Source organism: Canis aureus, chromosome 1 (assembly GCF_053574225.1).
Source record: "Canis aureus isolate CA01 chromosome 1, VMU_Caureus_v.1.0, whole genome shotgun sequence".
Lineage (NCBI taxonomy): Eukaryota > Metazoa > Chordata > Mammalia > Carnivora > Canidae > Canis > Canis aureus.
In genome coordinates, this window is record NC_135611.1 from 40,711,247 (window position 1) to 40,735,891 (window position 24,645).

Genomic DNA, 24,645 nt, shown 5'->3' on the forward strand with positions numbered 1-24,645 from the left:
TAACAGAGGTAGAATTTTCTAACCTCACCCTGTGGCTACAGCCCAGTTTGTAAGGCTGCCTGACTCTCTTTCTAAGCTTCCTAAGCTTTGTTTGGACCCCGGAAGTATAATCGTCATGTTTCTTTCTCTGGAAGCTAGCACCCAACCCTTCTCATTTAGTAGAGCCTGATTCAGAGCAAAAGTGATTTTATAAATGAACACTTCAATTACTTTTCTTCATTATGAGTCTAATAATGGTTCTTAATGGATATGTCCTTTATGATAGTTTATACAGTGAAGGTTAAAATTGGAGACAGACCACAACTAGAGAAAGAGTTCATTGGCTTTAGCTGAGTTTTCAGTGATTCACCTTGAAACCTTCTTTTCTTTGTCATTCATCTTTCTCAGATTCCTATCTAAAAATCCCAAGCCACATATGAAAAATTAACTAGACACATAAAAATCCAGGCACTTAGAAGAAAGAATTGCTAAGAAATAGAGGGTCATATCTCTTTCCTACTATCTTCAGAGCACTTTTTATTCTGTTTATAATCAACAGACATACTTAAGAGATCCTGAATAGTCCATAAACTACATTTGTCATTTCTAAGTAATACAGTCATTGTAACTCTTCTCTAAGATTTTGTTTTCACTGGAAAGAAACCTCTCATAAATTCTGAGAACATGGATTCACAGTATTTTACTTTAGGGCTTCAGTCTAATCATAGGCTATATCTTGCCATTTTTTGCAAAGGCAAGCCATGTTTTTAGCCATTGCAAAAACTCCTTTCTTTGTGAATCCCAGGGATGTATATTTTTTCAGTTTCAGAAATGTTCTGAAGAATTTACTCTTTAACTTCAAAATATCTCCACAATCTCAGCAACTCTGGCTCCTTCATTTCACCTAAGTCTTTTTTTAATCAAATTTCTGCCTGTTGTTAAAGGGTATCTCCTACTAGTGTTGGTCTTCTGTATAGCTCTCAACTCTGTCGTATACTTCCCTATTTTGATAGAAACATTAAAAATACCATATTAGGGATTACTAATGAAGCTATTATGACAGAGAGAGTGTGCAGCCCCTGTCCCAGAATGTCTGAGTGTTCTGAGATACATTGGTTGGAAAATTTGAACTATTTCTATGGTTTTCCAAACAGAATTAAAGTTCGATGCTTAGCCTCGCCCCCCCCCCCCCGCCATCATTAAGTAAAGAACCCTCTTTATTTCATAACATATTTTGCCCTATCTGAAATGAATATTACTATACTTGCTTTATTTTGATTCTATATTTGCTTGGTATTATCACTTTCAAAACTTCTCTTGTAGGGATACCTGGTAGCTCAGTCCATTGTGTGGCTGGCTTTTGATTTCAGCTCAGGTCATGATCTCTGTGTCCTGGGATTCAGCTCCCTGTTGGGCTCTGCACTCAGCAGAGAGTCTGCTTGAGGATTCTGTCTCCCCTCTCCCTCCGCCCCTACCCTCACTCACACACTCTCTTCAGCTCTCTCCAGTAAATAAATAAATTTTTAAAAAAGGAAAAAGGAAAAAAAAACACTTCTCTGGTGGCCTTGAAGATTTTCTCAGTATTTTTGGTTTTCAGTAGTTTGACTATAGTTGGTCTGGTTTGTTTTGTTTTAATACTACTTGGAGATCTCTGGGCTTCTCTATCTATGATTTATTGTCTTTAATTAATTTTGGAAAATATTTGCCCATTTTTTCTTCAAATATTTCTTCTGACTGACTTTTCACTGATTACAAGTATATTTAAACTGTTTGATATTTCCTGCATCTCTTGGACGCTTTGTTCTTTTTTCTACTTTTTTCTTTGTGTTTGAGTAATTTCTGTCTTTCAAGTTCACTGATTCTTCTGTATCCAGTGTGCTGGTAACCTGTTGAAGGAATTCTTTATCTCTGATGCCATAGTTAATTTCTAGCATTTGACTTTTTTTTTTTTATAATTTCCATATCTCAGATTATCTTTTTGTTCCTGACTCTTGTGCCCCTTTTTAACTAGATCCTTTAAAATTAATCTTAGTTATTTATAAAATCCCTGTCAGGTAATTCTAGCATCTTGGTCATCTTCTATTGATTGCCTTATCTCTTGGTGATCAGTTGGATTTTTCTCTTGCTTTTCTGTGTATCTCGTAATTTTTTGTTGAATGCCAAATATTGTGTGGGGGAAAAAAAAACAGAAGAGACTGGGATAAGTAGTGTTTGAACCCAGAAACAAAAACACCTTTCTTTTCTGCAGGTTATTAGTGTAAACGGTTGAGTCAGTTTAGTCAAGAGTGGAGCTGGCTTCAGGTTTTGATGTTGCCTTTCACATAGCACAGTCTTCGAATATCCCCAGCAATTGGTTGCTCTTACTTTGTGTCTCTTAGAGTGGTACCCAAAATACAAAATATTTATTTTACTTTAATCCTTTTACTCCTGACCTTTCTGTGCTGTGATGGGTCCCCTTTTATTCAAATGTCCTAATGTGATCAAGTCTCCACATGATTTGATAAAGGACCAAATGGTAAACTATATGATTTTACAAGCTATGCAGTTTCTGTCACAACTGTTCAGTTCTGCTGCTGTAATACAAAGCAACCACAGACAAGAAGTAAACATGCGAGCTTGGCTGTACTCCAGTAAAACTTTTTTCACAGAACAGGCAATGGGCCATATTGTCCAGTGGTCCATAGTTTGTTGACCACTTGTTTAGAGCCTTGTTCTGGCACACCACCACCACCACCCTACCTCTATAATACAAGCTCCACAAGGGCAGGGATTTGTGCCTATTCATTGATTTCACAAGTAAGCTCTCAATATATTAAAAGAATGTGTGAGTAAATGGTTTTAAATGTGCTTCATAAGAACAGCATATAGCTAAATTTTAGAAATCTAGTGTGCTGATCTCTTGTATCTAAACTACATTTAATTGTAGTTGTGATTACTGATATATTTGGAATTATTCTTGTCATAATTTTTTATTTTCTATTTCTTTCCCCTTTTTCCCCCTTTCCTGCCATCTAAGTTTAATCAGATCTCCATTATTTCTCCTTTTGTTTGGTCTTTTAATTTAGAAACTACATTCTATTTAGCTTCTTACAGTAGTGATCCCTAAATATTTAACATGTCTGTATGTATGTGTGTGTGTATATATATATACAGTTATGTTTTGTTTTGTTTTGTTTTGTTTTAAATATTTTATTTATTTATTCATGATAGTCACACAGAGAGAGAGAGAGAGAGGCAGAGACACAGGCAGAGAGAGAAGCAGGCTCCATGCACCAGGAGCCCGACATGGGACTCGATCCCGGGTCTCCAGGATCACACCCTGGGCCAAAGGCAGGCGCCAAACCACTGCGCCACCCAGGGATCCCATGTTTTGTTTTTTATAGTTATGTTTTAAGTAGGCTCCATGCCCAACATGGGGGGTGTGAACTCATGACCCCAAAAGATCAAGAGTCACAGTTTCTATTCACTGACTGTGCGGGTCAGGCACTCCTAATATGCATATTTGGTTTAGCAACATTTGCGAGTGTTCTTCCTAAATACATCTAAGACCTTAGAAAGCTTCTCTAGTCTTCCTATTTCCAATTTCTCATTATTTGGCAATGTTTTACTTTTTTCTAAGCAATTTATGCCACCCCACCCACTGCCATGGTCTTTCTCCTTAGTTATAGAATTAGAACTTTATTTGGGTTTATTCATCTCTTCTTTCCTTTTATAATAATTTCCTTTTTATCAAAAAACATCATTAGTAGTTCAGCAGCAGTCTGTAGTCAATAAATTCCCCTAAACTTTATCTAAAAATGTATTTATTTATCCATGCTCTGATAACCTAGTTAGATGATCAGATTTTGCCATTATCTTCTGGAATCTGTTATTTCTTTTCTTTAGTTTTGGAAAATTTTCAGCAAGCGTCTCTTCAAATTTTGCCACTCCTCCATTCTTGCTGTTGTCTCCTTCTGGAACTCCTTTGTAGATTTATATGAGATTTTTTTAATCCCTTTCAGGTCTATTGTCACTTTATCTCTGTGTGTTCTGGGGAAAGATCTTAGATTTATCTTCTAGGTCATTAACCATGTCTTTAACCATGTCTGATCTGTGGTTTAATCTATTTGACTTTTTCTTTTCAATGACCATTTTTCATTTCTAGGGTTGTTTATGATACTTTTCCTCCCCCCCCCCCAATTTTTTTTTTAAGATTTTATTTATTTATGAGAGATACACAGAGAGAGAGGCAGAGACACAGGCAGAGAGAAGCAGGCTCCATGTGGGGAACCCAACGTGGGGCTCAATCCCCGGTCTCCAGGATCACACCTGGGCTGAAGGCGGTGCTAAACCACTGAACCACCCGGGCTGCCCCCCACCCCAAATTTTTATTTAAATTCTAGTTTAGCATATAGTGTAATATTGGTTTCAGGTGTAGAATTTATGGATTCATCACTTACATACAACACCCAGTGTTCATCAACAACAAGTGCCCTCTTTAATGCCCATCACCCATCTAGCCCATCCTTACCTAACTCCCTCCATCAACCCTCAGTTTGTTCTTTGTTAAGAGTCTCTTATAGTTTGCTACCCTCTTTCTCTTTTTTTTCCCTTCCCATATGTTCATCTGTTTTGTTTCCTAAATTCCACATGTAAGTGAAATACGGTATTTGTCTTTCTCTGAGTGACTTATTTTGCTTTAGTATATCCCCTATGGCTACATCCACATCGTTGCAAATAGCAAGATTTCATTCTTTCTGATGGCTGAGTAGTATTCCATTATACACACACACACACACACATATGCCACAGCTTCTTTATTCATTCATCAGTTGATGGACACTTGAGCTCTTTTCATAGTTGGCTATTGTTGATACTGCTGCCATAAACATCAGCATACCCCTTCAAATCTGTATTTTTTTTATCCTTTGGGTAAATACCTAGTGGTGTAACTTGCTGGATTGGAGGGTAGTTCTATTTTTACCTTTCTGAGGAACCTCCATTCTGTCTTTTAGAGTAGCTCCACCATTTTGCATTCCCACCAGCAGTTTGAGAGGGTTCCCCATTCTTTGCATCCTCTCCAATATCTGTTGTTTTCTTTGTTGTTAATTTTAGCCATTCTGACGGGTATGAGGTGGTATTTCATTGTGATTTTGATTTGTATTTCCCTGATGCCAAGTGATGTTGATCATCTTTCATGTGTCTATTAGCCATCTGGATGTCTTCTTTGAAAGAATGTCTATTCATGTCTCCTGCCCATTTCTTAACTAGATGGATTATTTGTTTTTTGGGTGTTGAGTTTTATAACTTTTTCATAGATTTTGGATACTAATCCTTTACCAGATATGTCATTTACAAATTTCCGTAGACTACCTTTTAGTTTTGTTGATTGTTTCTTTCACTGTGTAGAAGCTTATCTTGATGAAGCCCTAGTAGTTCATTTTTGCTTTAGTTTCTGTTGCCTCCAGTGATGTGTCTAGTGAGAAGTTGCTATGGCCGAGGTCAAAGAGATTGCTGTTTTTATGGTACTTTTCCAAATCTATTCTTTTATTCATGGTATCTTTTGTTACATTATTACTTACTCTGTTATCACTGTAGTCATCTTAGACTTTTCCACAGCTTCTTTCAGGCTATCTTATAATCTTTAAGTTTAGAGAGCTCTTTCTGGGCATTGATTCTCATGGTAGATCATTTTCTTGTTTGGTCATAACTTTTCTATTGAGAGCTTCTCTTCGTTGAGGATTTTTCCTTACGGATTCCCATAGTAATAGCTCCTTGGTAGTGGAAGTGAGTTGCCAGAGCACTTTGCATTTGCTTCTGCCAAACATTCCAGGAAAATCACTATCCTGGAGATAATTGTCATAATACACTGTGAGGTTCTCTTTCTGCCCTTATAATATAAATTTTGATCCCCCAAATATGATATAAGCTGGGTTTCAGTTTTTCAGGAAATCTGATCTCATCCCTGCTTCATATATAATATTGAATAATACCACAAATGTATGTCTTGTTTTATAATCTCATGCATATAAACCACCATTATTTAGTCATTAGAGACTATTGAAGGATTTAGTCATTAGGGAGAAAATCTTCATTAATTTTAAGGAATGCTACTTTTAAATAAAATAATCACTAATTTGAACAAACTTCTAACTAATGCCACTTGAGAGACATTGTTGGTAGATGGTTGGAGTTTAGAAGTGAAGATAAGTATATTATTTCTTTTTCTTTTGCCTTGTCCTTTATTCTTACTGCAGTCCTGCCTCCATCTTTTCTTCTTTTTGTCCCATCAAAAAATAACAACCCACATCCTCATCTTCTTTTAGAATAATGAACAACCCCTAATGTAGAATTCTTATATTTTACAGGATAAAACTGCAGTTTAAATAAATAAGCCAAATTGATATAACTTTGACAAAACAAGTTTGATAGGGAAGTAACAAACGTACAGCAATTTTCAACCAGGAACATGTATATCTCCAAAAACATCTCCCTGCAGGCACAGAATATATCTTAAAATGGAGAAAGCTTTTATCGTTTATCAAAAAGAATCAGCCATGGTTTTTAAAACTTGAAATGTAACTCCCTAGTATTTATTTCTTCTAGTAAAAAAGAATTACAGAGAGAAGCATCTGTAGATTATAACAGTGTTAGATTCTGTTGGGAAAAAATTATCTACTACTTAAGGTTAATTTTGAAGTACTTGAGCCTAACAGCCTCTCCTCCTCCACATCCTAATTCTGATCTAGAACGTACTACTAAATTGAATGGCCCGAATATACTTTAATATGCCAGAGTTTTTTTCTTATTTTTGAGATTCATGGAAATTTGAGATTAGTTGAAGACAGTTGTTCAGCATTAACCTAATCTGGTCACTCTACTTGATTTCTTCGTTTTAGTAACTAGTTTTCATTTTTAAAGGTTATTAATTGTACTTTTCTAAATCTGCCTGTTTTCTCATGGTAGAATCATTGCAAGCTGACTTTTTATAGAAATAGATACAGGTATCTGAACTTCTAGTCCAGTATCCTAAAAAAATGAGGCCTACATTGTCCAAGGACTAATCACAAGAACATACACTGATTTTTATGGCTTAATAAGATTTCCCAAGCACTTTATCATTCATGCTACAAGAATGATTGCATAATTTCTTTCTTTTTTTAAATATTTTATTTATTTATTCATGAGAGACACAGAATGAGAGAGAGAGGCAGAGACACAGGCAGAGGGAGAAGCAGGTTCCATGCAGGGAGCCCGATGTGGGACTCGATCTCAGGTCTCCAGGATCAGGCCCTGGGCTGAAGGCGGCACTAAACCCCTGAGCCACCTAGGCTACCTGCATAATTTCTTTGTTTAACAATCTTTGGACAGGGCAGCCCAGGTGGCTCAACGGTTTAGCGCCGCCTTCAGCCCAGCGCCTGATCCTGGAGACCCAGGATCAAGTCCCATGTCAGGCTCCCTGCATGGAGCCTGCTTCTCCCTCTGCCTGTGCCTCTGCCTATCTCTCTGTCTGTGTCTCTCATGAATAAATAAAATCTTTAAAAAAAAAAAAAAATTTTTTTTTTGAACAATAGGGGCACCTGGGTAGCTCAGTAGGTTAAGCACATGACTGTTGATTTTAGCTCAGATCATGATCCTCAGGGTCATGAGATTGAGCCCCATGTTGTGCTCCCTCTCCCTTGCCTCTGCCCTTCCCTACCCTGTGCTTGCTCACACTCTCTTTCTCTTTCTCTCTTAAAAAAAAAAAAAAAAAAAAATTTACAAAATATAAGTGATTTCTCTAAGTAGTATCATTTTTGTTTTGTAATTTGAACAATTAAATTACTAACCTTTAACAATTTGGAGCACCGTATGGCTCAGTTGGTTAAGCATCCAACTCTTAATTTTGGTTAGGATCATGATCTTGGGGTCTTGGGATTGAGACCTACATCGGGCTCTGTACTGAGGGCTCTCTCTCTCCCTTTGCCCCTCTCCCCACCCCACCCCTGTTCATATGCACAGCTCTCTCTCTTAAAAAAATTTTGACAGTGTTAACATTCATCTGGATTGAAATCTGTTTTATTTGTTGCTTACATCAAAATGGACTTAGCTTAACCCACATACCCTTTTAAAATGTCCATAAGGTGTTCATACTAGAATACCTTATGCAGAGTCCAAACATGTCAGGCTTCTTGGAGTGAGAAGGTTTTATCCTTTCAAAGGGTCAAAGTATGAATTAAATGGTAGTTAGTGGAGCCTTTAGAGAAGTAACAGGCTAAAAATACCGTCGTTAGCCATAAAGTGGATTTATCCAAACACTTTATCACTCGTATGTGGACTATAAGAAATAGTGAAGGTGAGGGAAGGACTGAGTGGGGAAAATTTAGAAAGGAAGACAAACCATGAGAGACTCCTAATTCTGGGAAACAAACAAAGGGTTGCAAAAGAGGAAGTGGGTGGAGGGATAGGGTAACTGGGTGATGGGCAGTAAGGAGGGCACATGATGAGATGAGCACTGGGTGTTAAACTCTATGTTGACAAATTAAATTTAAATTTAAAAATTTAAACAACTAGCAACATTTGCTTAAATAATTGAAATAATTTTCAAGTTAAAAATTTTGAGATTTCAAGCATTTAAACTCAGAATATCTTAAGGTATCTTGGCATACTCTTATTTGTCACAGAAATATTCACTTGTTTTGTTTTCCCAAGGCTGCTTCAAGGTTAGTTGACTAAAAGTGGGTGGGTCCTCATGTTCACTAATATGTATTGCAGCTCTGTTGGTACACCAGAAGGCCAGAATGGAACGGCTTCAAAGAGAACTCGAGATTCAAAAGAAAAAGCTGGATAAACTAAAATCTGAGGTCAACGAGATGGAAAATAATCTAACTAGAAGGCGCCTGAAAAGATCAAATTCCATATCCCAAATACCTTCAGTAAGTCTTTCTGCAACTCTTGTGACCTCTCTGCTTGAACATGAGAATAGGCATTCTGGCATAAGTTTTCTAGAAATGCTTTTAATTCATAGTTGTTTCTTTGCCCTTATCTTTTCCTGCCAAACTCCACTCTTTCTTAGCTGATGATAAGAGAATTCAATGTAGATCCTTCTCACATGGAATTATTTTTCAGCTCGAAGAAATGCAGCAGTTGAGAAGTTGTAATAGACAACTCCAGATTGACATTGACTGCTTAACCAAAGAAATTGATCTTTTTCAAGCCCGAGGTAAAGTTCAGTATATATTCAACTGAAATTCATTGTATTAATTTATCAACTCTTTTCCTGAGCTGAAAACAAATTTAGCAATTACAATCATATTGTCTCAGATTTGACTTTGGAGCCAGGTAGTACTAAAAAACTATTGGGTTTTTCTCCCTGTCCCCCTTCCAAAAGAAATTATGTATTTGATTTAGGAGTAATTTGATAAAATTTATATTCAAATTCACTTCAGTCTTGTGTTAAGGGAAGACAATGATTAGTATGTCTGGCTGTATTGTCAAAAGTATTGCTGTTATATATTAATAGAATCTATAATATTATTGTATTTATTAAGATTAAAAAATAGGTACTCCTGTCTTTTTCCTATTTCCCTTTTTCATTTTACCTTTCAAGAATCATAAGTAAAAAGGCATCCCTTCCCTAATGGCACTATCTTAATTGATAAAATAGAGAAGAGAATAAAAATATGGCTTATACATTTTTAGAACAGCTTATTATGAAAACTTGAGCTATTAGTGATAAGCGATACTTGGTTCTTATAGCAAAAAATCTTGACAATTTAATTCAGTTCCATAGACAACTAAAAAGAAATTTTATAACTTAAATCTGGTTTTGAAGTTAGGGAAATAATAGAAATATATGAAGTGGAAAAGACAAGAGAAAGAAGCCAACAAAAAAAAGTCCTTAATTACTCTTTTGAGTGTGTACTAAAAATCCGTCACACTGAAAGTTGACAATGTTGTATTTTCTCTTAAAACTTGTTAGTCCTGTATCTTGAAACATGCATAGAAAATACCACAGTTTAACTTTAAGGAGAGAAAAAGGAATTTAGTGCTGTGCTAGCTAGCAACTGTAGTTCTTGAACTTTTTCCTTTTATCATCTGAACTATTATTTTAAGTTAGTGCAAGATGTTTAATACTTATTTGGGGCCAAGCTATGTAGTTGCCTAAGACCATGTCTGATCATTTGAAATTATATTTTAAATTGTTACATTTTAAGTTATTTTACCTTGTCACATAGAACAGTGGTCTAGTTCTAATTCTTTTATTGTCTTACTAACAGTTTGATTTGACCTCTTACCCCAATTACCATTTAGACCTCTGTTATGAGTACTGTATTATACCTACCTCAGCTGTTTTGACATCCTTATATGTAATTTGAGATTAGATGTGCAAAATAAGTGAAAAGCATTTCTTCTATTTATACTGTGATCTTTTTTAAGAAAGAAAATATTTGCTTTTTAAAAAATTAAATATTTTTGAGCTATAAACATTGATGTATTTACTTTTTATATATTTCAGGACCACATTTTAATCCCAGCGCTATTCATAACTTTTATGACAATATTGGATTTGTAGGTCCTGTGCCACCAAAACCCAAAGGTTAGTGTATCCATTAAGTGTGAAAACCGTTACATTTGAAAAGCAAGATTTTAGAAAATTTTGTTTGTAGCAACCTTCCACTCTAGAAGTGCCTCAAGCTTTGGCATTTTTGGATTAATTCATTAGGAAGATAGTTGTTTATTTTCACTTAAATGCTGGGGATGGGGGGGATGCAAAAGTAAAAGGATTACTCTTTAAAAGTAATATTGCATGTCCTTAGGAGTCATTATATACTCCTAAAATAGCAAGTCTTGGAAATAAAATAATCAGGTGCAAAAATTTGTACTCTTTAAAATTTTAGATAACTAATGAAGAAAACACCTTAGGGAAGTTTATTTTTCATGAGTATTCTGCTTATGCATGATTCTGTATAATCAAAATACTCTGAATTTCAAATGAATTGTTTTTGAAAAATCGCTACCTATCATTTTACACCATTGGTACTTTTGTATGCATACAAAACTCTAAGGTGTGGATTTTTTTACTCAAGGAATTAAAGTATAGAGAGAAATGAGGACAAAGAAGAATAAGGATGTTACTAGCTCTTTGGCTTGTTACAAGGCTTTTCACATTCTCACCAGGTATCCTATTCTCTCTATTCCCTCTTTTTATAAAAAAAAAAAAAAAAAAAAAAAAAAAATTTGATTAGGACTCGTATCTTCATGAGTTTTTTGGTTTTTGTTTTTTTTAATATTTCTAAATGTAGTTAGCTGGAATGCAATGAATGATTACTACAGAAGAGCAAAAGTGATAATAGGGCATTTGTCACAGTAAGTAGTGGTTAAAATACTGGATGCTGTTTGGATATTAATTGAATAAAGGAATAAAGAAAATAGTGGCATACCCTAGTTCCTTAAAGTAAGCAAAGTATTTCTAGATTTTGAATGAGTTGCTTTAATATAATTTTTTCATTCTCAAAAACTAGTTTTTCTTATAAAAGGATTCCTGTTTTGCTTCAACATAATCTAGTACTGATGTGTTGAGTATAGGAGAGAATATAGATGGAGGGTAGGTGGAAAATAATGAAATAAGATTAGTCTTGACAGTTTGAACCAGGATAAGAACATGAGGATTTATTTTACTATTCTATTTCTATATATGTTTAAATTTTTTCATGATAAAAAGTAAGGAAAGGTAGAACAGTAAAAAGCACAGATGGAAGCTTTTCCTTAAATTTATAATATGTCAGGGGGAGGGGTCCAAGATAGTGTCATAGAAAGATCCTGAACCCACCTCTTCTCAAAGACATACTATATATACACCTATGTATAGAGCAGTTCCTTTGATGAAGAACTGTGGTCTGATTTAACAGCTTCTTCAGAACAAAGGATAGAAGGACCATATAGAGATTAGGAGAAATAGAGAAACAGAACCATGGGAACCCCACCCCCTGTGTGAACTCAGTGGAGAGAGAGAGCACTTGAGGGACCCATGCACCAATTTGCCCACCTTGGCCCCCTAAAAAACTATAAAGGGTAGCTAGAGGAGTTCCTGGGTGGCTCAGTTGGTTAAGCGTCTGCCTTCAGCTCAGTCGTGGCCCTGGGGTCCTGGTGTTGAGCCCTGGATCAGGCTCCCTGCTTGGTGCAGAATCTGCTTCTTCCTCTGCCCCTACCCCCGCCCTGCTTGTGGTCTCTCAATCTCTATAAAATAAATAAAAAGCTGCTTTAAAGAAATAAAATTAAGGGCAACTAGAATATAAGTGAATACAACCCATTTACCAAGTATCTGTCAAATGGGAGAACTGTTGGAACTCTCTCTAGGGTCTGAAGTGCAGGCAAGCACCATGTTTACCTTCTCCCACCACCTTGACAGCATACATGGCAGCAGAGTCTAGCCACTCTAGTCACCCTGCCCTCTCAGCAAAACTTGGACCTCTTTCCACACAAGCTCCAGCCATTTTTCCAGAATAGCCCCCCTGTCCTTGTGCCCACCTGAGCTCTAGCTATCCCACTAAGGTGGCCAACAGTTCAGTGCACACTAGTACTCCCTCAGCCTGCACCCACTACAGCTCCAGCCATCCTACCAGGGCATTCCTGCATGGAGTACTCTAAGACTTCATTCATACTTGGTATAGCTCCAACAAGCCAGCCAAAGCTGCCAGGCACATGTGGTCTATACAGGGACATTCCTACACAGAGCTTCTCCTTCATGACTGGGAAAGGTAGCTATGTTGCCTAATTCATAGAAACAAACACAGAAAGTCAAACAAAATGAGACAGGAATGTGTTCCAAACCAAAAAAAAAATTACAGAAAAGGAACTAAATGAAACAGAAATAATAAACAATCTACTTGATAAAGAATTAAAAGTAATGGTCATAAAGATGCTCATCAAATTTGAGAGAAGAGTGGGTGAGTTCAGTGAGAACTTTAACAAAGAGATACAAAATATTAAGAGTTGAAGAATACAATTAGTGAAATGAAAAATACACTAGAGGAAATCAGATTAGAGGATGCAGAACAGATAAACCATCTGGAGCCAGGGTAATGGAAAGGACCCAAGCAAAAGAAAAAAGAATATTAAGAAATGAGCAAAAAGAAAAAAGAACATTAAGAAATGAGGATAGATTAAGGGACCTCTGGGACATCAAGAATAGAGACATTCATATTATAGAGGTCCCAGATGGAGGAGAGCAAGAGAAAGGCAGAAAACTTATTTAAAGAGTTGAAAGTGTTCCTAACCTAGGGAAGAAAATAGATATCTAGGTTCAGGAAGCACAGAGAGTCCCAAATAAGATGAGCCCAAAGAGGTCCACACCAAGACACATAATTAAGATGTTAAAGATTAAAGATAGAGAATCTTAAAGCAGTAAAAGAACAGGAACTAGTTATATATAAGGAAAAATCCCATGAGACTGTCAGCTGATTTTGCTACAGAAACTCTGAAGCCAGAAGGAAGTAGCATGATATAGTCAAAGTGCTGAAAGGAAAAAACCTGCAACCAAGACTACTACTCCACAAGATTATCATTTAGAATTGAAGAGCTAGAGTTTTCCAAACGAAGGTTAGAGCTCATCACCACTAATCCAGCATAATAAGAAATGTTAAAGGGATAAGAAAAAGCCATAACTAGAAATAAGAAAATAATGAAATGAAAAAATTTCCCAGGTGAAAGCAAACATTAGAGCACATGGACTTAACAAATAGAGAATATTTCATCCAAAACCAGCAGAATACATATGGTCAAGTATGCATGGAACATTCTCCAGGATAGATTACATTAGGCCACAAAACAAGTCTCAGTGAATTTAAGAACACCAAAATCATGTCAAGCATCTTTCCAACCACAATGCTATGAAACTAGAAGCCCAAAGTTAGTAGAAGGAAGGAAGGAAATAATAAAGATCAGAGTAGAAATAAATAAAATGGAGTCTAAGAAAAATGGAAAAGATCAATGAAACCAAGATCTAGTTCTTTGAAAACATAAGCAAACTGATAAACCTTTAATCAGACACATCAGGAAAAAAGGAGAGTGGATAAAACAGAAATGAAAGAGAAGTAAAAACCAACATCACAGAAATACAAAGGATTATAAGGGATTACTATGAAAAATTTCAAGCCAAGATTTCAGCAACCTAGAAGAAATGGATAAATTCCTAGAAATAAATTTGCACTATTCCAGGACTGAAGAAACAGAAAATCTGAACCGACCTATTACTAATAACGAAATCAGATCTGGAATCAAAAAACTCTCAACAAACAAAAGTCCAGGAGCAGATGGCTTCACAGGTGAATTCTGCCAAACATTTAAAGAAGAGTTAGTATCTTTCTTAAACTATTCCAAAAAATAAAAGAGGAAGGAAAACTTCCAAATTTATTCTACAAGGCTAGCATTATGCTGATAAAACCAAAGACACTACAAAAAAAGAAAATGACAGGCTAGTATCCCAGATGAACTTAGATCAAAGAATCCTCAACAAAATATTAGCAAATGCAATTCAACAATACACTAAAAGGATCATTGACCATAGTCAGGTGGGACTTATGCCAGGGATCCAAGGATGGTTTAAAATCAATCAACATGATACACCATATTAACAAAGTGATGCAAAAAACGCATTTGCCTAATTCAATCTCTTCATGATAAAAACTCAGTATTTGGAAAGAACATACTTCAACAAAATAAAAGCAATATATGACAGACCCATAGCTAACATTGTAACCATTGGTGGAGAACTGGAAGCATTTCCTCTAAGATCAGGAACAAGACAGGGATGTCCATTTTTGACATTTTTATTCAACATTTATTCAATTGGAAATTCATACCTGCAGCAATCACACAGAAAAAGAAAAGGTATCTAAACTGATACGGAAGGATTAAAACTGTCACTATTTGCAAATGACATGATTCTTTATGTAGAAAATCCTGAAGAGGCACACCTGAGTGGCTCAGTGATTGAGCGTCTGCCTTCGGCTCAGGCCATGATCTTGGCATCCTAATTAAGTCCCACATCAGGTTTCCTGCAGGGAGACTGCTTCTCCTTCTGCCTAGGTCTCTGCCTCTCTGTCTGTCTCTCTGTGTCTCTCATGAATAAATAAAATCTTAAAAAAAAAAATCCTGAAGACTCCAAAAATACTATTAGAACTAATAAATGAATTCAAAGTTGCAGGATACAAAATTAATATGCAGAAATCCGTTGCATTTCTGTACACTAACAACAATGTAGCAGAAATTAAGACAACAATCCCATTCATAATTGCATGAAAGAAAACTAAAATACCTATGAATAAATTTAACCAAGAAGGAAAAAATACTTGTTCTCTGAAAACTGTAAGACATTGATGAAAGAAATTGAAAACAACACAAACAAATGGAAAGGTATACCATGCTCATGAATTGGAAGAATTGTTACTGTTAAATGTCTGTACTACCAAAGGAATCTACATTGAGATTCAGTGTAGTCCATACCAGAACACCAATGGGATTTTTCACAGAACTAGAACAAATAAGGTATGGAACCCAAAAGACCCCAAATAGCCAAAGCAGTCTTGAGAAAGAACAAAGCTGGAAGTATCACAGTCCCAGATTTCAGATACGGTACTGGGACAAAAATAGACACATAGATCAATGAAACAGAGTAGAGTGCCCAGAAATAAACCCACACTTATATCATCCATTAATCTACAAAAAAGAGGAAAGAATGTACAATGGAGAAAAAAATAGTTTCTTCAGTAAATTGAGACTATTAGACTGCTATAAGCTCAAAATGGATTAAAGACCTAAATGTAAGACCTGAAATGAAAAAATTCTTAAAACAGGCAGTTACCTCTTAGACATTGGCCTTAGTGACATTTTTCTAGATATGTCTCCTCAGACAAAGGAAACAAAAGCAATTATCAAACTGAAAAGCTTTTGCACAGCAAGGAAATCATCAATAAAAGGAACAGGGGGCAGCCCCGGTGGCGCAGCGGTTTAGCGCCGCCTGCAGCCCAGGGCATGATCCTGGAGTCCCGGGATCAAGTCCCACGTCAGGCTCTCTGCACGGAGCCTGCTTCTCCCTCTGCCTGTGTCTCTGCCTCTCTCTCTCTCTCTCTCTCTCTCTGCATCTCTATGAATAAATAAATAAAATCTTAAAAAAATAAAAGGAACAGGCAACTACTGAATGGGAGAAAAAATTCACAAACCATATATCTGATAAGAGATTAATATCCAAAATATATAAAGAACTCCTATAACTCAACACCAAAAAAACCCAAATAACCCAATTTTAAAATGGACAGAGGACCTGAATAGACATTTTTCCAACAAAGACCTGCAGATGGCCAACAGACATGAAAAGATGCTCAGTACCACTCATCATGAGGGAAAGGCAAATCAAAACTACAGTGAGATAACACCTCACACCAGTCAGGAGTGGCTAGTATTAAAAACACAAGAAATAACAAGTATTGATGAGGATGTGGAGAACAGGGGAAGCCTTTGTGTACTATTGGTGGGAATCTAAATAGGTGTAGCTTCTGTGGAAAATAGGATGGAATTCCCTCAAAAATTAGAAATCCCACACAGTTCAGTAATTCCACTGCCGGGTATTTACCCAAAGAAAATGAAAACACTAGCTTGAAAAGATACATGCACACCTATGTTTATTGCAGCATTATTTAAAATAACCAAAATACGGAAGGAACCTAAGAGCCTGTTGATAGATAAATGAATAAAGGTGTGGGGGGGAGGGGGGGGTGCAATGGAATATTATTCAGCCATAAGAATGAAATCTTGCCATTCATAACAGCATGGTGGACCTAGATAGTATTATGCTAAGTGAAATAAGTCAGACAAAGATAATACACCATATGATTTCACTTATATTTGGAATCAAAAAAAAAAACTGCCAAAACAAAGCAGATGCAGACTAATAAACAGAGAACAAACTAATGGTCACTGGGGTGGGAAGAAATGAACAAACTAGGTGAAGGAGATTAAGTGGTACAAACTTCCAGTTATAAAATAAGTCACAGGGATGAAAAGTACAGCATAGGGAATATAGTCAATAATATTGTAATAACTTTGTATGGTGATAGATGGTAACTACATTGTGGTGAGCATTGTATAACGTATAGAATTGTTGAATCACTGCGCTGTATGCCTGAAACTAATACAACAGTGTACATCAACTATACTTCAATTTAAAAAGTTTATAACATGTCAAATACGATGAAATATGGCAATTATTACCCCAAAAAGGAAAAAAAAATCCATTAAAAGCTTTTTCAGAAACAATAGAAGCTTGTATGCTATTTTGGAGAAATATGAATCAAATATTTTTGCCTTCAGGCTAAAATAGAGAATTTACTAGTTTCATTTGTAGAGGTTTATTTAGTTAGAACTGATTTTGCAGTTCTGCTTTACACTGCAGTGTTTTATTTTTTTAAATAGCTAAAATTAGTGTGGAAATCACATGCCATTCTTTACAATCTAACTTCCTCTAAATTCTGGTTTCCAAATATCTGTAATAAAAAGATTTGTAAGTTTAAATACCAAATGAGATTGTGCAGACATAGGAAAATCATTGGAGATTTTTCATTTAAAAAAACTCTGTAGGTCTCCTGTTGATTACCTTAGATATTAATAATAGTGTTAATACAAGTAGTCTACCTTCCTAAAAGTCTTTGTAGTTAAAAAGGTTAGACAGTTTTTTAAATGTGCCAGGTGGGAATGTTTTCTAACACCTAAGTGAGACCAAAATTCTAGTAAGTAGGATGGAGGCCCGGATTAAAACAATCATCCTATAAAATGTTTCCCAAGTATGAAGTATAAAATTATTTTATGTGGTAAAAAGTCCAAACAAAATTTTAACTATTTATTTTAACTAGTATTATCAGACCCTCAATTTTTCAAGTATTTTTATTTAAATGAGCCTTAACTAGATATTTTTAAATTACTCAATTTAAAGAAAATTATTGTATAAATAGCACTCTCAGGTTGCTCTTGCCTGTGTCAAAAATGGTCATGATGCCTGAAAATTGTGACTATTTCCTCAGGTTGACAATTTTGCAATAAAGTGTTCCTTTGGACTAATCAGTAAATAATAGTGCTGCTAAATAGGTCAGAATGCCAAACATCACTTAATTATTTTAGATTTGTTGTAAAAGCTTGATTTTCTCTATTTTACCTGTTTATCTTTTAAATTAACAGAAAAGTTATATAGTTACCAACTCAGTAGAGTAGTGGAGTAGGTGGAATTTGCAAATTAATACACAGTGTTTTAACATAGTTTGAATCTTTACATGGTTAACCTTGACAGGAGAGCTCTAGCAATGCATGCTGCATTTTTTTTATACCTCCCTAAACTAATTTGTAGGAATATTACCCTAAATTTCTAATGGGATCTGCCCCCTTCCAAAAAAAGTAGTTTCATAAATGTAATTTTCATCTTAGGCACAACCTTGGAAGAGGAATGTAATTATCCCTTACATTTAAGCTATGTTAATCCTTCCAAACACTGTAGAACATCAGCCTCAAGGCTGCAGTGGCTTCACTTTCTAGGAAGGAGTAGACCTGAAGACCTGGTTTATCTAAGATCAGAGAACAAAGAAGAGTGAGAAGCAGAGCCAGGAGCAGAACTCCACTCTTGCAGCCCTCAACCTCTATTGTTCTATAATAAATAATGATTTCAAACTAAACTAAGAAATAAAGTAAGGTAGAATTTTTACACAGATTTACTTCCCGAAGTCTACTATTGAGATACAGTTAAGACTTTAGAAATTAGCTCATGTTTCTCTTTTATTTGTGTTGTTCAAGGCTTATATTTTTAGCAGATAGAGAACATTTAACAAAAACATCCATTCCTGATAGAAAACAAATATAAATACTTCTTCAGTGGGGAACAAAAATCTAAGTTCAGTTCAGTAGGCTCACTGTCTACTACTGTATGGTAGTAGGACATTTTTCACAGTCTCAAGGTGACATGGGAATCGTTGCTGTTGGTTCCCATATGGATTGATTTCCCTTTTCTCCTGCTATCAACTCAAGAAAAGAATGCTCTTTTCCCCCTGAAGGAGATAGTGAGGGGACCCCATCACGTCCATGTTGGTATTCCCCAGCAGAGAAGCGCCAGAGGTTGGTGAGAATGGAGCACGTGTGTCAGCTTCAGCTAGCTGCATTATTTGGTTGAACAGGCTGCTTCATGCTTTGCAATCCAAATGGTGCTTAAAGTTGCCAGTAATTTATGACTTTGTGATTTTTTTGCTTCTAAAATAATTCGTTTGCTTCCTTACAGATCAAAGGTCCACCATCAAAACACCAAAGACTCAAGACACAGAAGACGATGAGGGGGCTCAGTGGAATTGTACTGCCTGTACTTTTTTGAACCATCCAGCCTTAATCCGCTGTGAACAGTGTGAGATGCCAAGGCATTTCTGAGCCAAAAGGCACTATAGCTCTAAAACCACATTGGAAGTTCAAGAAACCTAGTCTGTCATCAGGGGAAAAGTTTCACTGCTACATAGGATTTTGTCAAATTGAAGGTGTGACGAGATGGTGTGTGCTAATGTTAAATGTCAGCCCACAGAGCTAATAATACCTCAGTCTAATGTCATGGGCAGTTGAAATTCATCACATGAGGGAATCTGCTGAGAGACTTGGTTGCCCGCTGCCTAACTACGTACAGTGTTACCAGTAGCCCATTGTGGATAATTGTCGATATATTAATGCCTAGGTGTGCCCAGTACCTTGTCCCCTCATGTCACTACTGAATTTTGACAGGAGGAAGGAATAGAACGATGGCCTTTTTTTTTTTTTTTTTTTTTTTTGAAAGCTTTCGGTGAAACACTACAAACATGAAGAAAAGGAACAAGGTATAACTATTGAAAAACTGTTTGCTGCCGCAAGGTGCCAATGGGTAGGGGAAGAACTCCATGAATCTGTGGTACTCTTGGCCTCGTCTTTGTCTTCCCTGAAAACGTCTCCACTCTGTGAAGCCAGCATCTGGGGTCTAAAGATGAAAAGGAAAGCAGCATGCATTGTCTGTACAAACATGCAGTGAAATATCCCGAAGCTTTTCCTACTGTACAGATCTCTCGAGTCTGCTTTAAGTGATTTCTTTTCTTTATTATTTTCTTATATTTCTATATGTATAGTGTAATAGTCTTTTGTTAACTAATTTTCTTTTTTCCTTTTAGTGATTAAGCACGATCATGTCCCTTTTTAAGCCTTACCTGAGAGAAGCAGTGCCTTAAAATAAAAAAGCATTAATGAAATGAAACTGTGCACAAAATAACTTTCCTCTACTTATTCTGTACTTTGCCCTCATGAGTACCGCTGTTCTGTGAAGACATGCAGATGCTGCACACTGCATTGCAGGAGATACTACAAGGCTTCTGTCTGTAAGTCACACTATATCTGCCGACTTCAGCAGTGGGTGGCACGACACACTGATTTTCCACAGGGAAGCTTAAAACAAAAGATATTTTTAACCCACTGACAGAGCAACAGGTTAAGCTTGCTTCATCTGCCTGGTGTCCCACAGAACTTTCACAAGAGATTACTATTGGGAAAGTACAGTTTTCAAAACCAGCAACAGCAGCAGTTACCTACAGCCCTGGTTTGGGGAGAAGTTTAAATGCTTTACTGTCGGGGCAATCCATTTCTAAACCTGACTTGGTGGCAGTATCATGTGTATTTATAAAACGAGGCTAGTCATATTTAGGACAACTGAAGGAAAGCTGGAAAAAAAGAAAAACGAGCAAACTTGAACACTGAAGCAACCTCAAGCATCTCTTTATTTTGATGATATATTTTTATAAGGAAAATAAATATTCAGATGATCGGGAATGTATATAACTAAATGAAATCAAGAAAAGGAAATAACAGTATGCATTTAAAAAACAGAATTATGAAATTATATATCAGTGCTTAGAATGGGGCTAAGGGAAGTGCTGAAATGTAGCAAAAGGTAGGAGATGATGTTGACTGTCACCCATTGTAAATGTCTGCAAATGGATATTTGTTATACAAGCAGGATTATTACAAGTGATCTATATGAATGTCAAAGCCGTGACTTCCAGGCTTTGCATCTTGTATATGGGAAGAAATATGACAATCCTAGTTAATTAGACCATAGACCCAAAGCCCTTACATTTGATGCATTTTGTTTTAAAAGTAGGCCTTGTTTTTCAGCTTCATCTGCAGTTCTATGTGAAGATTGATAAATCAGTTTTTACTTGTTTTATTAATAAAACGTAATTTGGATATCTTGAGTTGATGGTTTTGTGATTTAGCTGGGTAAACTATCTTTGTAACAGATAAGTTATTTATAAAAATTAAAAAACTTATATTCTAATTTGGATTTTGTGACTTGTTTTTAAAGTTTGTGGGATAGAAGACAATTTATACCTCAGCAGAACATTTGATAGTTAATTGAAATCAGAGAAAACTCATTCTCTAGAGTCTTCTCGTGACATCATGGCATTCAGCTGCCTTTCTTGGATTATTTTTCTCCATTCCCCCAGGCTTTTTAACTAATGGAAGAGAGTGACCATTGTTTCAGCTGAACCTCCTCCCCAAAAGGATATTGCTTTTTCATACTTATTATTTCTCCTTTCATTTCTTTTGGGTTTTTAAAGCTTACCTCACTGAAAACAGGATATCTTGGGGTCACTTGGCCTGAGGAGTCATTCAGTTAACAATGTTTGATTCCATAATGTGTAGGTGCTGAGGATCCCAGTGGTGCTTCTCTTGAAGAGAACCTCTATATTAAGAGTTTTCAAGAGACATAACTTGGTTTTTCTGAGCTTGAAAAAGGCGGAGTAGCATTCGCTGGTCTCTTTGCCATGACTGTAGAAAGCCCTACCTTGCCTCCATTGGTCTTTTAAACTTAGTGGGACAGAAATACTCTTTGCCGAGGAATATGAAGCTGGTGGTCTGGAAACCACCTTCAGGAATTACTGCACTAAAATAGAATTATAGGTACTAAGAACCTCAGATGGAAAGATAAACTTCTGTTTCTCATCACTAATTATCCTTGGGTGCGGATATTCTCTATATTTAAGGGGGAGGTGGGCAATTGGCAGTTCATGTAACTTGACTTCTCAGGAAAACCTCTGTATTAACAGAATAGTGGCCAGTATGTGCTATTATAACTAATACATTATGCAAAGATGCATGTTGTATTGCAGATTTTTCTGGGAAATAGGAAAATTAATTTTTTCTTGTAAAATTTCCATTTACTTCTTTAAATGACTGATCTAGATCAATCTGCAGCCTAATATTAATTGACTTTATGTTGGAGAATTTAAATTATGCAGACAGTCCTATCCATAGACAGTCAAAACTGTGTTAGCCATTAACTTCAAACATATTTTGATCCAAGCACAATAAATTGCAGACTTTACTGACATTTCAATTACCTCTATCCTGGTTGAATATTGTTGGGACAGTTTAGTGAGCAGTGATGGGTTTAAGAAGTGAATGGCTTAAGGTCTAATATCCCCTCCATGAGTAATTGAAGTTGGCTCTACTGCCTTAGAAAATGCATAGTTTCCCTTATAATATTACAAAATACTTACATTTCTCTATGATAAATGAACATATTTTTGGCACCAGTTTTTAGATGCTACAATTATTATATCCATATTACTTGAAGATGAAATGGTTCAGGGCTGCATTTTAATTTTTATTGCTTCCATCTGAAAATAAGGCAACTTGAGAGAAAAGACTTTTAAAGAAAACAGTTTTGTAGCTTTATATTTGTTAAAAGTGGGGAAAAAAACAGTATGTTTTGGTTGGTTTTTTTAAGGGAGTGTCATACAAAAATGATCAGTAATGCATTGTCTTTGCAACTACAGATTCCTATATTATAGGTTCAAAAATAGAACTGCTGTGTTACATTATAATAGTTTGACTTGCCTAGTTATTTAGAAAGATTATGAAAGCGCTTGCATTTTTTTATTTTTTAAACTCCAGTAGAGTTAACATACAATGTTATATTAGTTCCAGATGTAGAATATAGTGATTCATCAATTCTATATTCAGTGCCTTTGCATTTTTAACACCACGGCACCTTGTTTCCTAGGTGGACCACTCAGGCCCTACTAATCAGCACAGTTGAAGTCCAATTCAGGCATCTCCCTACATTGACCCTGTAACCCTAGGAGAGTTCTTTGCTTTTATTTCCCTTCGTTGTTAAATGAAGATAATTATATTAATTATGTTAAACCGGCCTCATAGGAGCACTGAGGACATTAATGTGAAACTAACTGAGCCAACCCCTTCTCACTAGGAATTTCATTGTCCTAAAACAGTGGGCCATGTTTTTGAATGAATGGTTTTGATGCATTTTTCTCAACAGTATCAGTGAATAAAACGGTAAGTTTGCTGTTATTTGTCTAAATTGGTCTAGGGACATCTCAGTGGACCAGAATTTGGTATTTCAGTGACTGCCTTTTAATGTCAAAAGGTTAGTTGCTTTGCAAAAATTACAAAATTATCAAAGGTTGACCTAAAGATCAGGTGTGTTTATATTTCTGTTGTATGTCCAGCTATCTAAAGAATGTACAGGCATGCCCGGGTGGCTCAGCGGTTGGGCGCCTGCCTTCGGCCCAGGGCGTGATCCTGGAGACCCGGGATTGAGTCCCACATCAGGCTCCCTGCGTGGAGCCTGCTTCTCCCTCTGCCTGTGTCTCTGCCTCTCTCTGTGTCTCTCATGAATAAATGAATAAAATATTTTAAAAAAATAAATGTACATTTTATGATGGAGTATAACAAATTCTTCAAAGGACTTACTCCAATGTTTGCACATTAGCATTTGTTTTAAGACTAAAATTGACCAAGGTACACTTTGTTCTAGCCTCTCTCTCTTTACCAGTCCCCTTCTTTTAGCCTCCTTTTTCACCCCTTAGGGCAGGAATACATCCGTCCCCTGATCCCAACTACATTCCAAAAATGTATGGATCCTCGTAGCACAGAGAACAAATACTATAGTATTTTCACCATGGAAGTGCTTTCCAGAGATTTTTGAGGGAAACACTCCCACCCGTGAGCCCACCCATCACTTCCTGGCAGCTCAGTGCCTTTTCCACACTGCTCTAAGTGGTTCTCCTGCCTCCAGTTTAACTCTCACCTGGCCCAGTGCAGCTAGGATTGGGATTAGAAGACCACACCCATACGCTCCTGTTTGGAGATCTTTATCGTCTCCCCATTGCTGACTGGGCTTACTTACAATATTCTGTAGCCTCTCACCCACATCTTCAAGATGGTTTCTTACTTTCTGACAATACTCTTCAACTAAATTGGCCTGTTCACTTCCTTTAATCTTGCACGTCCCCACTAGTGTACTTTCATCCGTCCCATTTCCTCTACTTAAGTTTAAACCTTGAAGGATCAGGTCAGGGGTCAAGGTTATGAGGCCTTCCCAAACTACCTTCTTGTAGCACTTGCTATATTTTGTGCCCACGTGGCATTTATTGCTGCCTTGACCTGTCCATTTACTGACAGGGTTGGTATTAGGAGCCCTTTGTGTCTCCACAGTAAATGATTCTTGAGGACCAGTTCTCTTAATTCCAAGTTAATCAATGGGTACAGCCATTTTGAATTTGGTATATGTTCTCCCATTGGATCAATAGTTGAAGATTCCCAGGCCAGGCCAGGAATGCTTTGCATTTTAAATACTGGGAG

The 24,645-nt window shown here is 36.4% G+C and overlaps 1 protein-coding gene across 6 annotated transcripts in view; it reads left to right on the forward strand.

Annotated features, from left to right (window-relative positions):
• The window catches only part of TAB2 (TGF-beta activated kinase 1 (MAP3K7) binding protein 2), a 90,628-nt gene extending 69,315 nt beyond the window's left edge, over nt 1-21,313 (forward strand). For all 6 annotated transcript variants that reach the window (XM_077896465.1, XM_077896463.1, XM_077896461.1 and 3 more), the window contains 4 exons: nt 8,713-8,873; nt 9,067-9,160; nt 10,457-10,537; nt 19,253-21,313. In XM_077896465.1, coding sequence (XP_077752591.1) covers nt 8,713-8,873; nt 9,067-9,160; nt 10,457-10,537; nt 19,253-19,395 — 479 coding nt within the window. In that variant the 3' untranslated portion in view covers nt 19,396-21,313. The remainder of the gene's footprint in view (nt 1-8,712; nt 8,874-9,066; nt 9,161-10,456; nt 10,538-19,252) is intronic.
• The last annotated feature ends 3,332 nt before the right edge of the window (nt 21,314-24,645 follow it).